General features: G+C 43.2%; 1 protein-coding gene across 1 annotated transcript in view; it reads left to right on the plus strand.

Moving 5' to 3' along the window:
• The first annotated feature begins 3,507 nt into the window (after positions 1-3,507).
• Positions 3,508-17,072, plus strand: part of cpped1 (calcineurin-like phosphoesterase domain containing 1) — a 32,037-nt gene continuing 18,472 nt past the window's right edge. The window contains 3 exon segments of the mRNA XM_042306310.1: positions 3,508-3,514; positions 7,414-7,450; positions 7,452-7,619. Of these exon segments, the coding sequence (XP_042162244.1) occupies positions 3,508-3,514; positions 7,414-7,450; positions 7,452-7,619 (212 nt within the window).

Below are 17,072 nucleotides of genomic sequence, written 5' to 3' on the forward strand. Positions count from 1 at the left end.
TGAATATGTAGGGAGGGCCAGCCGACTAGAGCATACAGGTCGCAGGGTGGGTGGTATAAGGTGCTTTAGTTCTTGCTGTGAGATGTTACCCCACCCTTCCACCAAAGCACCTGCAAGTTCCCGGACCTTTCTGAGGTGAATGGCCCTAGCCCTCACCCTCCAATCCAACAGGTCCCATACGTGCTCAATGGGATTGAGATCTGGGCTCTTCGCTGGCCATGGCAGAACACTGACATTCCTGTCTTGCAGGAAATCACGCACAGAACGAGCAGTATGGCTGGTGGCATTGTCATGCCTAAGGGTCATGTCAGGATGAGCCTTCAGGAAGGGTACCACATGAGGGAGGAGGATGTCTTCCCTGTAACACACAGCATTGAGATTGCCTGCAATGACAACAAGCTCAGTCCAATGATGATATGACACACTGCCCCAGACCATGACAGACCCTCCACCTCCAAATCAATCCCGCTCCAGAGTACAGGCCTCGGTGTAACGCTCATTCCTTTGACGATAAACGCAAATCCGACCATCACCCCTGGTGAGACTGGTCAGTGAAGAACACTTTTTGCCAGTCCTGTCTGGTCTAGCGACGGTGGGTTTGTGCCCATAGGTGACATTGTTGCAGGTAAGGTGAGGACCTGCCTTACAACAGGCCTACAAGCCCTCAGTCCAGCCTCTCTCAGCCTATTGTGGACAGTCTGAGCACTGATGGAAAGATTGTGCGTTCCTGGTGTAACTCGGGCAGTTGTTGCACTCCTGTACCTGTCCCGCAGGTGTGATGTTCGGATTTATTGCCCTGGCCACATCTGCAGTCCTCATGCCTCCTTGCAGCATGCCTAAGGTACGTACTCGCAGATGAGCAGGGACCCTGGGCATCTTTCTTTTGGTGTTTTTCAGAGTCTGTAGAAAGGCCTCTTTAGTGTCCTAAGTTTTCATAACTGTGACCTTAATTGCCTACCGTCTGTAAGCTGTTAGTGTCTTAACGACCGTTCCACAGGTGCATGTTCATGAATTGTTTATGGTTCATTGAACAAGCATGGGTAACTGTGTTTAAACCCTTCGCAATGAAGATCTGTGAAGTTATTTGGATTTTTACGAATTACCTTTGAAAGACAGGCTTCTGAAAAAGGGACGTTTCTTTTTTTGCTGAGTTATATATATATATATAGAGAGAGAGTGAGAGAGAGAGAGAGAGAGAGAGAGAGAGAGAGAGAAAGTCAAGGTACAGCTCCCAGATGCGGTCAGTCAGTCACACGGGCTGCTACAGAAAATTATGCAGCCAAGCATAGTTAATAGATAGATGATGTAGTCGATTCAACACGAGCGACGAGTCTATGGCTGAATCACAAATATTAATTTCATGCTCGTTTTATTAATTCATATGAATGACATGATTAAATTCACGAGTGTATTGTCACTCTCTGGAAGTCTCCCTCTGAGTTTTGTCAGCAACAAGGCCGGTCGGTTGTTGTAGAAATTGTAGAACTAGGCAGGGGTTCGGAAATTGTTGTTATGCTACTTGGCCAGATAGTGACTTTCACCTTGTTTGGGATTCACAAATACCTCATTGTACATTGACAAAAAAAAGAACAACATCAAGACTGACTGAAGGTAGCTACCTAAATCTAGCCAACTAGCTAGCAAGCTAACTAACTAGCCACCCATATAGTAGGCTAGCTAACATCCATTTGTTTTGCAATTTTGTTTTGCTGAATTATACCCCTTGATTTTGAAGATTATGATTTACAAATGCCTATGGCTGTAATAGTGCCCCCTAGTTTCAAGAAGTTATGATTTACAAATGCCTATGGCTGTAAATGTGAGTTGCATTATTGCCGTTTAGCTACCTTATCATAACCCCAAAATGGGTTTCTGCCCAAAACCAATGGCATATTACATGTGGTGTTGTATGGGAGACTTATTAACACATCAGGAATACCTTCAAATCATATGTTTTAAGCTGGAATCCCTAATTGAAATCATAAGAAAACATCCCCAACCCTGTTTTGTTAAAAAGCTAAGGGAAGGGCTGGAGAAAATGTGACCACTCTCAAATTCATAGACAGAGCTATGGATGCAAGTACTGACCTTCTATGATATCAAATGTATAAGCTAGTTTTAAACATGTTTTGAGGCTGTGCAGTGTTAGTTTAAATTTACATTGTTTAGAAACATTAAAGAAAAGTAAGCTTATATTTGGGGTTCTGATGGGGTATGACAGTTTAACTAATTTTATGAGGCATTTATAAGTTACATTCTTCAAGATTCAATGGGTATATATCATTAGTTTATCAGTCCAAAAATGGCTGTAGCAACTTAGGATTTTAACTTTAAATAGGCCTATGTTAGGATTGGTTAGTCATGGTGTGATAGGAAGTCAGTCAGGGTGGGAGTTCTTTTCTGCTGGCCCGGGCTGAACCGGGCAATGGCTTGTCACATCATTGGGCGAAAGTGTGGAAGGAGGACTGCCCGTCTCAAGTCGAACAGTAATCTGCACCGCTCGGTCATGTTGTCAACAAGGCAGCATGGTGCATTGTCCAGAATTATAAACTGTCTGGTTTGAGCACTGAATGCTGATTGGCTAACAACCATGGTATATCAGACAGTATACCATGGGTATGATAAAACATTATTTTTACTGCTCTAATTACGTTAGTCACCAGTTTATAATAGAAATAAGGCACTTGTGGGGTTTGTGATATATGGCCAATATACCACAGCTAAGAACAGCCCTTAGCCGTGGTATATTGGCCATATAGCCTCTGGCCTTATTGCTTAAACATACATCTACTCTTTTCTATCAAATACATTTAGAATTTTCAAACTAGTTTTCATTAGGAAGGCAGATAAAGAGTTTTAATCAAAAGCAATTACTTTTTCATGTAAAAACACAGAATCCTACTAATTACAACACGTGCTTAATTATGTAACTTTTGTTTTGAGCAGACGTCACCTTCGGACAAAGCGGGGCACCTGGCTCACGCCCGGGAAGCAGCCCGGTTCCAAATTAAAATCAACTTTCAGCCGATGCAAAACATGGCTACACGGGCGAGATTAATCGAACCCGCTCACTGTCTATCGGTTCTCACTAGTTGCCACAGACACAAAGTAAAAATATATACTGAACAAAAATATAAATGCAACGTGCAACAATTTCAAAGATTTTATATAAGGAAATCAGTCAATTGAAATGAATTCATTAGGCCCTAATCTATGGATTTCACATGACTGAGAATACAGATATGCATCTGTTGGTCACAGATATCTTAAAAGAAAGGTAGGGGTGCAGATCAGAAAAACAGTCAGTTTCTGGTGTGACCACCATTTGTCTCATGCAGCGCGACACTTCTCTTTCACATAGAGTTTATCAGGCGGTTTATTGTGGTTTGTGGAATGTTTCCCAGTCCTCTTCAATGGCTGTGCAAAGTTGCTCAATATTGGCGTGAACTGGAATACGCTGTCGAAACAAGTTGACCCAGAGCATCCCGAACCTGCTCAATGGGTGACATGTCTGGTGGGTATGCAGGCCATGGAAGACCTGGAACATTTTCAGCTTCCAGGAAATGTGTACAGATCCTTGCAAAAGGGAGCCGTGCAATATCATTCTCAAACATGAGGGGATGGCGGCGGATGAATGGCAAGACAATGGGCCTCAGGATCCCATCACGGTATCTCATGTGCATTCAAATTGCCATCAATAAAATTCAATTGCGTTCTTTGCCCGTAGCTTATGCCAGCCCATACCTTAACCCCACCGCCACCATGGGGCACTCTGTTCACAATGTTGACATCAGAAAACTGCTCGCCCTCAAGACACCATACACGTGGTCTGCGGTCTATTACGACATTGGTAGAGAAATTAACATTAATTTCTCTGGCAACAGCTCTGGTGGACATTCTTGCAGTCAGCTTGCCAATTGCACACTCACTCGAAATTTGAGAACTCTGTGGCATTGTGTGACAAAACTGCACATTAGAGTGGCCTTTTATTGTCCCCAGCACAAGGTGCACCTGCATAATGATCATGCTGTTTAATCAGCTTCTGATATGCCAACCCTAACAGGGATGTAAACAAATTTGAGCATTTTATTTGAGAGAAATAAGCTTCTTGTGCATATGAAACATTTCTGGGATCTTTTATTTCAGCTCATGGAACATGGGACCAACACTTTACATGTTGTGTTTATATTTTTGTTCGGTGTATATCAGCTATATCATAAAAATGTATGAAAACAAATAATTGCTATTTGGCATTAATTTAAGGTTAGGCATAAGGTTAGAAGTGTGGTTAAAGTTAGGTTTAGCCTTAATAATAACTTTGTAGTTGTGGTAACTAGTGAAGACCCTATCTACCTTAGACATTTGACCTTTGACCAGTGAATGGACTGGGCTGAATAGTCCCATTTCTGGCCACGCTTACAGACTGAGGCATTTGAGTGTTCAAACTAATCAGATTCGCAGACTAATCTCTTCCTCTGACAGCTTTGCTGATTGCACCATCACATCTCTAACACATTGTTAGTTTTTCAGCACCTCAAACTGATGGTGGAATTAATAGGTTTTTCTCTTCACTGAAAATTCCATATAAGTTCCAAATTTCATTCCTTTTATTTTTTATTAAAAAGCCCCTCAGTGCTTCATGTTGAATTATGATTAACATTGTTTGAACATACCATCTACCACCTGAGAAATCTCTCAGATTTATGTTTGAATTGGTGCTCGCTCAGTGCATCCGCACAAAGTTGCGTGTGCTTATCAACGGTCATGGGAGCTTTGGCTCCTTGTGTAAAAAACTATTTATGCTTTAAAAAAAAAAAGTTGCCTCTAAAATAGTTCACACAGCAGCGATTCCTGAGACGCACACTACTGTAAAGTTTGTTTAGTGTTAAAAGGTACCAGACTTGGCTAGAATGAGAGATTAAAGGCTAGTATGAAAGCTTTACAAATCATGCGTCTGTCTCATATGAGGCAGTAAAAAAGAGAGGGCTTAGCCTGTTACATATCTAGGGTTGGGAGGAAACACATATATCCAATTGGTGCTGGAGAGATCAGTGAACTAAGGCCCATATGCTGATGCAGGATATTCCATTATATTGCAGCATAAACCTTTACAGCATAAGGATTTTGCTGAATTGTAGAAGTTTGGGGAAATTTTCAACCTATGAAAAGTACCCAAGCAACATTCTGTCTTCAGTGAAAATGATGTAAACTTCGACTGAAAATTGTCATGTAAAAATTAGTTAGTATTTGCCAGTAATGAGCACGAGGGAGACCGAGAGCTGGTTTCAAGTGCAGGGCACAGCAGGTGTTTATTGCAAAGGACCACAGGAGGAGGCAGGTAGCTGGGTCCAGGCGCAGGCAGAAGGTCATGCACAGGGAGTCCAAAACGGCAACAGTACAGGCAGGGAAAATGCTAGTAACGTAGTCTGGGAGATCAGGCAATAGATAGATAACAGGAAATCCAATATGCCAAAGAACAGGCAGGGAATAGGCGTTGTTAGTGAGGCAGGCAAAAACTACCATACACACGAAGAGTAACTCACAGGAAACCCATCACTCCAAAAGCCATGTGTCACAAAACAAACAATACCTCACAGTGATGGGGTGCAAAGAACTGAACTAAATAGTGTGTGACAAAGAGATACAGGTGTGTGAACAGGTGATCAGAATTCAGGTGATTGGGATCTGGAGAGTGAGCTGCGTTCAGGGTATCTAGGTGTTTGAGAGTGTGGGCTGGAAAGTGGTCTTGAAAGTGAGCTGCGTTCAGGGTATCTAGGTGTTTGAGAGTGTGGTCTGGAAAGTGAGCTGCGTTCAGGGTATCTAGGTGTTTGAGAGTGTGGGCTGGAAAGTGGTCTGGAAAGTGAGCTCTCAGGGTGTTTGAGAGTGTGGGCTGGAAAGTGGTCTGGAAAGTGAGCTGCGTTCAGGGTATCTAGGTGTTTGAGACTGTGGGCTGGAAAGTGGTCTGGAAAGTGAGCTGCGTTCAGGGGATCTACATGTTTGAGGGTGTGAGTTGGAAGCAGACCTTACATTGCCTTAACCTTGATCCCTCCAAATACCCTGCAAGTAAGACATGTAATTGGTGTTGTGTTTAATAGATGTTTAAGGCAATTCCAACTCTTTTCAACTTCATTTTCATTATCTCCAGCACAATACCAATGTCTACATATATGAAAATGGTATATTTATACAATATTTTAAAAACAGTGATTTTCAAAGTATGACATTCGTGGTGACTTGGGGAGCAGGAAAAGACCTCCCTCTGGCTAGAAGCTTGTTGCACGTTTTAAAAATCACAGTTTTCCTTACTTTTAATTCTACCCTGTGAAGTCACAGAGAAGCATTTTTTAGGACCTTTCTTCTTATTGTTTTTTACAACAGATCATAGAAACGTGCCGTTGTCACATTATGTAAACACTGGTATGGTACTGGAGATAATGAATATGAGGTCAAAATGTAGCAGAATTGCCCTTACTGTTAACCATAGAAGCAGGGAATGTTCTCCATTATTTCCTAAACGAAGATACAAAGACTTGTTGTTCCAAGTACTGTGAATCACCATCACTCATTTGCTGCTTGTTAAACATTGAAGATTCTGATGAGAAAGGAAGTCCTGCTGTGTACGGCCATGTGTGTGTGTGTCTGTGTGAGAGAGAGAGTGTATACTGTATTGTGTGTGTGTGTGTGTGTGTGTACACAGCGTGTAGCTTTTTGAGCTTCTAGAACAGAATGAGGGATGCAGACCAGACTAGAGAGAGTTTGTTTGTCCTTCCTCTTAACACATTGTACAAACAGCGGATGTCTGTTTCTGCTGGCCATTTTTATGCAACAAGGGCAATCCATTAAAAACAATGTTAGATCCATCTTAGGTCCTCCCGACTGCTACTCACTAGCGGCGCAGCATGCCTACCTATCTCTGTGAAAACAAATGCCTTTTTAAATTAATATTTGAGTGAGATTATTGTAGGTTATGGGCACGTTATGTAATGTCCAGATTATTTAAAACACTTTGCCATGCACACATCAATATCCATAGTTCTGTTAGGCCCAATTATTTAACCTTTTTCTTTATTGAGAGGGGAAACACGACTATGACAATAACTGTTTCGTCAGTGTTGTTTTCTACTCCTGGCCCTGGACCCACAGGGTTTGTAGGCTTTTTGTTACAGACAGTAGTAACATACCAGACTAAACGATTCAAGGGCTTGATGATTAATTGATTAGTAAGGGCTAGAACAAAATCCCCTGTGGGTCTACAGGACCATTTTGTAAGAATACTGCTATTAGGACTATAACTCCGGCATTACTTTCACGAACAGAGGAGAGACTGGGTGTCAAAAAACGTATGTTGAGTGTATTTTATTCAATGACTCTGGCATGACTCTCCCCTGTTCTCCTGTTCCCCTACCTTCCCAGAAGAGCAGAAGGAATGGAGAGGTCCATCCTGCTTCATCCTTTGCAGACCTCCAGCTGGGTCTGCAAAGGAGGGAGGGGGACTGTGACAGGGGAGGGGACGAGTGGGCCGAAGAGGTCCAACTGACCCAGCAGGCTGTGGAGGCCGTCAACAAGCTGTGCCGCAGGCCCAAGTTCATGGTGCTGTGTGGGGACATGGTCCATGCAAGGTAAGGCAAAGTTCAAAGGAAAGACACCTGAGCCTTAACAGGTGGGAACATGATAATATTTCCTGTATTCATATGGTAGACATACCGTACAGAAGAGAGCAGTCCAGTCATGCTTTGACAATGATGGGATCCTTTTTGTGTCACTGTCCCCGACATGATGCCATCGTTTGTATTCATAACAACAACCGGGAGTGGACGAGTATAGTTTTGCTACGGCACATTTCATTGCAGTTGTGTGACCACAACAGTTTTATGCCCAGCAGCTACGCAGATGCACTGTTACTGACATTCTGATAAATCAGTTTGAAAGTCTCTGATATTATATGGGTCTATAAAGGGAATGGAATATGGCTGTTATATAATGATTCATGGATTCCCCTTCCCCACTGAGATTGTTCTGATTAAATGTGTGAACTCCTGAGAACGTTAGGAGTGTTTGGAATCATTACAGAATGTTCTCTATGAGAGGCAGAAGAATGAGCCTCATCTTGATACCGGCGGACTTAACAGTAGACTCCCTCCCACTACTGTATCTGCGTGATGCTTTATCAAAAATATATGAGGGAAGTATTTGCCTGGAGGAAATTTTTCACAAATGGTAGATCTTGGAAAAATGATGAGTTTTATCTACTCAAATAGATCTGAGTCTGGCTTGGGAGAAAGCAGAGGGCCTTAAGGAAAACTAAACTCCCATTTGTCAATGTAAGAAAAAATGCAGAAAAACCCAATCCTTCCCTGTGTGGTTTTAAGGAGGAGAACAAGTTTGAGTGGTGTTCTCTGTATGCCTGAGAGGCATTAGCGGGGAAACAGGTGCTGGTGGTGAATGTAATTAAGTGAGCGGCTATAGCTTGGTGAGTGTTTGATGTCCAGCTGACTAATTTGATAACAGGGTAAGAGGAATCGGAAGGCGAGACCCACTGCAGAGATAATATTGTTGCACGCCAACGTGCTGCTTCCTTACTACCTTTGCCTGACAATTAGGGACTGTGGGGTGCTTTGCCTTCCAAAGCTGGATCTGTGGAACATTTGGCTCTGATGTGCATCTGCAGAAGTCACCAGGCTTGTCTGTCTGTCTTCTCTGGGATGTATACTATATGTGTCCAATATAGTTCTCATGAACATGATTTTATTATGACTATATAGAAAGGTAGCATTTTTCTGTAGTGTTTGTTCACATTTTGCAGAATGCACATTTAGCTAAATGACAAGGGAAAAATCTTACTTCTGCTTACATAAGAAATGCTGTGCATACAGATGACCCCAGAGCTACCCTCTTCCTCTCCTTTTGTCCATGCTTAGTAATAATGACCTCCAATTTGCCTTGTACTGTACATTCTGCTGACAAACACTATAATGGATACATTTATACATTAAACACATTCCACTCCTGCACAATCCTCTGAGTGCTCGGTAAGTAACTCATATTTTCCATGACTGCACAATTTAATGCAGGGAAACTTAAATCAGTTCTACCAAATCTCTATCAACATGTTAAATGTGCAACCAGAGGGAAAAAATTCTAGATCATCTGTACTCCACACACAGAGACGCGTACAAAGCTCTCCCTCCAAATGGTAAATCCGACCACAACTCTATCCTCCTGATTCCTGCTTACAAGCAGAAATTAAAGCAGGAAGCACCAGTGACTCAGTCTATAAAAAAGTGGTAAGATGAAGCAGATGCTAAACTACAGGATTGCTATCACAGACTGGAACATGTTCCGGGCTTCTTCCGATGACATTGAGGAATACACCAGATCAGTCACTGGCTTTATCAATAAGTGCATTGAGGACGTCGTCCCCACAGTGACTGTACGTACATTCCCCAACCAGAAGCCATGGATTACAGGCACCATTTGCACTGAGCTAAAGGGTAGAGCTGCCGCCTTCAAATCTTACAAGAAATTCCCTATGCCCTGCGACGAACCATCAAATAGGCAAAGCGTCAATACAGGGCTAAGATTGAATCATACTACAACGGCTCCGACGGTCGTCGGATGTGGCAGGGCTTGCAAACTATTACAGACTACAAAGGGAAGCACAGCCGCGAGCTGCCCAGTGACTACCAGACGAGCTAAATCACTTCTATGCTCGCTTCGAGGCAAGCAACACTGAGGCATGCATAAGAGCATCAGCTGTTCCGGACGACTGTGTGATCACGCTCTCCGTAGCCGACGTGAGTAAGACCTTTAAACAGGTCAACATTCAAATGTGCTGACCAACAGGCAGGTGTCTTCACTGACATTTTCAACATGTTCCTGATTGAGTCTGTAATACCAACATGCTTCAAGCAGACCACCATAGTCCCTGTGCCCAAGAGCACAAAGGCAACCTGCCTAAATGACTACAGACCCGTAACACTCACGTCTGTAACCATGAGGTGCTTTGAAAGGCTGGTCATGGCTCACATCAACACCATTATCCCAGAAACCTTAGACCCACTCCAATTTGCATACCGCCCAAACAGATCCACAGATGATGCAATCTCTATTGCACTCCACACTGCCATTTCCCATCTGGGCAAAAGGAACACCTATGTGAGAATGCTATTCATTGACTACAGCTCAGCATTCAACACCATAGTACCCTCAAAGCTCATCACTAAGCTAAGGAACCTGGGACTAAACACCTCCCTCTGCAACTGGATCCTGGACTTCCTGACTGGCTGCACCCAGGTGATCAGGGTAGGTAGCAACACATCTGCCGCGCTGATCCTCAACACTGGAGCACCCCAGGGTTGCGTGCTCAGTCCCCTGATTAAAACATCCTTATGATTAAAACATCCTAATGATTGATTCTATACTTAGTTTGAAATGTTTCTTCGACCTGTAATATAACTTTTTGAAGTTTTTGTCCAAAGTAATGCTCGACCTGCACGAGCATTTGGATTTGTATACCTAACGCGCTAACAAAAGTAGCTACTTGGACATAAATAACGGACATTATCGAACAAATCAAGCATTTATTGTGGAACTAGGATTCCTGGGAGTGCATTCTGATGAAGATCATCAAAGGAGTTCATGCGAGTTCATTAGAACGTGCGTTGAAGATGTCGTTCCCATAGCAACGATTAAAACATTCCCTAACCAGAAACCGTGGATTGATGGCAGCATTCGTGTGAAACTGAAAGCGCGAACCACTGCTTTTAATCAGGGCAAGGTGTCTGGTAACATGACTGAATACAAACAGTGCAGCTATTCCCTCCGCAAGGCTATCAAACAAGCTAAGCGCCAGTACAGAGACAAAGTAGAATCTCAATTCAACGGCTCAGACACAAGAGGCATGTGGCAGGGTCTACAGTCAATCACGGACTACAGGAAGAAATCCAGCCCAGTCACGGACCAGGATGTCTTGCTCCCAGGCAGACTAAATAACTTTTTTGCCCGCTTTGAGGACAATACAGTGCCACTGACACGGCCTGCAACGAAAACATGCGGACTCTCCTTCACTGCAGCCGAGGTGAGTAAGACATTTAAACGTGTTAACCCTCGCAAGGCTGCAGGCCCAGACGGCATCCCCAGCCGCACCCTCAGAGCATACGCAGACCAGCTGGCCGGTGTGTTTACGGACATATTCAATCAATCCCTATACCAGTCTGCTGTTCCCACATGCTTCAAGAGGGCCACCATTGTTCCTGTTCCCAAGAAAGCTAAGGTAACTGAGCTAAACGACTACCGCCCCGTAGCACTCACTTCCGTCATCATGAAGTGCTTTGAGAGACTAGTCAAGGACCATATCACCTCCACCCTACCTGACACCCTAGACCCACTCCAAACAGCTTCTATCTCAAGGCCATCAGACTGTTAAACAGCCACCACTAACATTGAGTGGCTACTGCCAACACACTGTCAATGACACTGACTCTACTCCAGCCACTTTAATCATGGGAATTGATGGGAAATGATGTAAATATATCACTAGCCACTTTAAACAATGCTACCTTATATAATGTTACTTACCCTACATTATTCATCTCATATGCATACGTTGATACTGTACTCTATATCATCGACTGCATCCTTATGTAATACATGTATCACTAGCCACTTTAACTATGCCACTTGGTTTACATACTTATCTCATATGTATATACTGTACTCGATATCATCTACTGTATCTTGCCTATGCTGCTCTGTACCATCACTCATTCATATATCCTTATGTACATATTCTTTATCCCCTTACACTGTGTATAAGACAGTAGTTTTTTTGGAATTGTTAGTTAGATTACTTGTTCGTTATTACTGCATTGTCGGAACTAGAAGCACAAGCATTTCGCTACACTCGCATTAACATCTGCTAACCATGTGTATGTGACAAATAAAATTTGATTTGATTTGATTTGCTTACCGCCCAAATAGGTCCACAGACGATGCAATCTCAACCACACTGCACACTGCCCTAACCCATCTGGACAAGAGGAATACCTATGTGAGAATGCTGTTCATCGACTACAGCTCGGCATTCAACACCATAGTACCCTCCAAGCTCGTCATCAAGCTCGAGACCCTGGGTCTCGACCCCGCCCTGTGCAACTGGGTACTGGACTTCCTGACGGGCCGCCCCCAGGTGGTGAGGGTAGGCAACAACATCTCCTCCCCGCTGATCCTCAACACTGGGGCCCCACAAGGGTGCGTTCTGAGCCCTCTCCTGTACTCCCTGTTCACCCACGACTGCATGGCCACGCACGCCTCCAACTCAATCATCAAGTTTGCGGACGACACAACAGTGGTAGGCTTGATTACCAACAACGACGAGACGGCCTACAGGGAGGAGGTGAGGGCCCTCGGAGTGTGGTGTCAGGAAAATAACCTCACACTCAACGTCAACAAAACTAAGGAGATGATTGTGGACTTCAGGAAACAGCAGAGGGAACACCCCCCCCATCCACATCGATGGAACAGTAGTGGAGAGGGTAGCAAGTTTTAAGTTCCTCGGCATACACATCACAGACAAACTGAATTGGTCCACTCACACAGACAGCATCGTGAAGAAGGCGCAGCAGCGCCTCTTCAACCTCAGGAGGCTGAAGAAATTCGGCTTGTCACCAAAAGCACTCACAAACTTCTACAGATGCACAATCGAGAGTACCTGGCGGGCTGTATCACCGCCTGGTATGGCAACTGCACCGCCCTCAACCGTAAGGCTCTCCAGAGGGTAGTGAGGTCTGCACAACGCATCACCGGGTGCAAACTACCTGCCCTCCAGGACACCTACACCACCCGATGCTACAGGAAGGCCATAAAGATCATCAAGGACATCAACCACCCGAGCCACTGCCTGTTCACCCCGCTGTCATCCAGAAGGCGAGGTCAGTACAGGTGCATCAAAGCTGGGACCGAGAGACTGAAAAACAGCTTCTATCTCAAGGCCATCAGACTGTTAAACAGCCACCACTAACATTGAGTGGCTGCTGCCAACACACTGTCAATGACACTGACTCAACTCCAGCCACTTTAATAATGGGAATTGATGGGAAATGATGTAAATATATCACTAGCCACTTTAAACAATGCTACCTTATATAATGTTTACATACCCTACATTATTCATCTCATATGCATACGTATATACTGTACTCTATATCATCGACTGTATCCTTATGTAATACATGTATCACTAGCCACTTTAACTATGCCACTTTGTTTACATACTCATCTCATATGTATATACTGTACTCGATACCATCTACTGTATCTTGCCTATGCTGCTCTGTACCATCACTCATTCATATATCCTTATGTACATATTCTTTATCCCCTTACACTCTGTATAAGACAGTAGTTTTGGAATTGTTAGTTAGATTACTTGTTGGTTATTACTGCATTGTCAGAACTAGAAGCACAAGCATTTCGCTACACTCGCATTAACATCTGCTAACCATGTGTATGTGACAAATAAAATTTGATTTGATTTGATGATTTGGTAAGGGAATATTTATCATGTAATTTCTGGTTTCTGTTGACTCCAACATTGCGGCTAATTTGATTATTTTTCTGAGCGCCGTCTTAGATTATTGCATGGTTTGCTTTTTCCGTAAAGTTTTTTTGAAATCTGACACAGCGGTTGCATTAAGGAGAGGTATATCTATAATTCCATGTGTATAACTTGTATTATCATCTACATTTATGATGAGCATTTCTGTTGAATCCATGTGGCTATGCAAAATCACTGGATGTTTTTGGAATTGGTGAATGTAACACGCCAATGTAAACTCTGATTTTTTTATATAAATATGAACTTTATCAAACAAAACATACATGTATTGTGTAACATGAAGTCATATGAGTGCCATCTGATGAAGATCATCAAAGGTTAGTGATTAATCTTATCTCCATTTGTGCTTTTTGTGACCTTTTCTTTGGCTGGAAAAATGGCTGTGGCTTGGTGGTGACCTAACATAATCGTTTGTGGTGCTTTCGCTGTAAACCATATTTGAAATCGGACACTGTGGTAGGATTAACAAAAAGATTACCTTTAAAACGGTATAAGATACATGTACTGTATGTTTGAGGAATTTTAATTTCAACAGATTTCTGTTGCTTTGAATTTGGCGCCCTGCACTTTCACTGGCTGTTGTCATATCATTCCGTTAACGGGATTGCAGCCATTTTAACCATACCAACATGTACATACTACCTCAATAAGCCTGACTAACCGGTGTCTGTATACAGTGCCTTGCGAAAGTATTCGGCCCCCTTGAACTTTGCGACCTTTTGCCACATTTCAGGCTTCAAACATAAAGATATAAAACTGTATTTTTTTGTGAAGAAACAACAACAAGTGGGACACAATCATGAAGTGAAACGACATTTATTGGATATTTCAAACTTTTTTAACAAATCAAAAACTGAAAAATTGGGCGTGCAAAATTATTCAGCCCCCTTAAGTTAATACTTTGTAGCACCACCTTTTGCTGCGATTACAGCTGTAAGTCGCTTGGGGTATGTCTCTATCAGTTTTGCACATCGAGAGACTGAATTTTTTTGCCATTCCTCCTTGCAAAACAGCTCGAGCTCAGTGAGGTTGGTTTTGTTTTATTTCTTTACTTACACACACACACCTTTTTCTTTTGCACTATTGGTTAGAGCCTGTAAGTAAGCATTTCACTGTAAGGTGCACATTTCACTTGTATTCGGCGCACGTGACAAATAAACTTTGATTTGATTTTGAAGTAGGGCACGATTTCCTCTCATTCCCCTTTATCCCTCCATCCCTCCCTGATCAGTTGCATTTATAGGTCACTGTGATTTCACATGTCCCTACCAAATGCATAGTGATAGTCTAACCGCCCAGGGTTTGGGGCCATTTTAAATGGCCTGCCGTCTCTCTTAGTTACCGTCAGGCAGCCTGAGCAGGTTGTGTGTGCCAGGTGCATTACAAGCTACGTCCGTCACACGCACAGCCGTTTCCACGGCTCCCCCTGCCGGGGGGGAGGGGGGGGGGGAATCGCCAGGCAACACTCCCCAAATGACATTTGAAATCCCCAAAAAGCTGTTTGTGTTTATTTACAAACAGAAAAAAACTATTTTGCTGGCCAGGGGAAGTTGCCTGTCCATAAACAGTGCTGTCAGGGAAAGACAGGAAATTGGCCCCAAATGTCTCCTGGCTGGTTGTGTCTTTGAGTAAACATCTCCCTCCCCAACTTGTTTGCATACCTCACTTTATTGTGTGAAAATATCTCTTATTTCACCATTCTTCAGTCACCACGAAGGGAGAAAGGCTATATAATTAATTAAATTCTCTACTTGTATCCTTCAACAACGTACATTATCACTGTAGTGATCAGGAAAACACAGGGCCTTGAAGGACTCAGCAACTGACAGTTTGATCATTCATCACCTTCGTTAACTACCTGTGGTGTGCCACAAGGCTCCATGCTGGGCCCAATGAAAATGCCCATCCCTAACCCCCTACTCCAGAAATCCACAGGTCTCCTTCCCTAACTAGCAGCTGTCAGAGGAAACATATCCCATGTCACCATCCCATTCCGTGCTGCTATTATTGACAAATCTCGCTGTGATCCCATGGCGGCAGGTAGTCTCGTGGTTAAGAGCATTGGGCCGGTAACCGAAAGGTTGCTCTTTTAAATCCCTTGATGTGCCCTTGAGCAAGGCACTTAACCATAATTGCTCCTCTAAATCGCTCTGGATAAGAGTGTCTGCTAAATGAGTAAAATGTAATCCCATCCCAGGAGAGACTGAGGGAGAGACCCATCAAGGACTCTCACAGAGAATGAAGAGCCGTGAAACGTTCAGAGAAGGAAGGATGATTAGATTAAAGCAACATGCTGGACTAAACACACTCCTAATGAGCACTACAAAGGACTTCAGCGGTTGGTTAGGGGACGACAGAAGAGCATATGAATGGGGGAAGGTAAGAGTGAGGTTAGTCTCTGACTCGCAGTAGTATAGAATATAATAATATGCTGAATACCATTTAGCAGATGCATTTATCCAGTCATGTGTGCATACATTTTACGTATGGGTGGCCCCGGGAATTGAACCCACAATCCTGGTGATGCAAGCACCACGCTATACCAGCTGAGCCATACAGTCCCCCTCCACCCATGCGGAAGCCTTCTAATTGTAGTTGAAGGCAGATAAAGTAGGACTCTGTGGAATTGAGCAGCAGCAGCGCATAATTTGGACAGGAGAAAGAGTGGGGAAATCAGGCTCTGTGTGTGTGCACAGCACAGTGTGTGTGCGTGTGTGTCTGAGTGTGTGTGTGTTTTGCTGATGGGGACGTCCAATGGGAAGAGCTTCTAATGGGTTTATGAGGGGTTTGGGGACAGTGGAGAGGAAAGGAGAGGAGGAGAGAAGACTATGTAGGGGGAGACCCCTACAGAGAAGAGTTAGAACTAACTGTCTCTGGTACATCTGTGTCAGAATGTACTGGCTGGCTCAGTTGATTCATAGTGAAGTCAATACAATACTTTGTAATACTGCCTGTGCCCTTGTTTTGTTATAGCTCTTGTGAATTGCCTATTATGTATTCATTTTTATATAGTTTTTATCTTTTAGACTAATTGTGATGCATATTTTTGTACTTTTTCTCAAGGACAAGGTTGTACGCACATGAAATTAAACACAGTATGCAGTCTGATGAATATGGATACATAGGTTATATACAGTATTTAGCTTGACTGAAGTACTAGCAGCTGGAAACCCTTCAATCTCCTAAATGCTTGAGTAAACGATGTGGTACAGGACTATAGTTTTCTCAGCAGAGTCCCATCGGAATGTGTTTATCCAGGCCTGTCAAAATCCTTTCTTTCTCAGATATTCTCTGAGCTCAGCTCAGCCTATTAAAGTGTGCCTTTCGCTGTCTAAATAAAATGATACCATCATAGAAGCTAGTGGCCTCATAGAAGCTAGCGTTGCAATATTTGGTATTTAGGGGTATTTATTAGTGTCGTTGTGTCTACAGAAATCACAGCTCGCCATGGCTCATG

This window comes from Oncorhynchus tshawytscha, linkage group LG25, assembly GCF_018296145.1.
Source record: "Oncorhynchus tshawytscha isolate Ot180627B linkage group LG25, Otsh_v2.0, whole genome shotgun sequence".
In the NCBI taxonomy this organism is placed as follows: domain Eukaryota; kingdom Metazoa; phylum Chordata; class Actinopteri; order Salmoniformes; family Salmonidae; genus Oncorhynchus; species Oncorhynchus tshawytscha.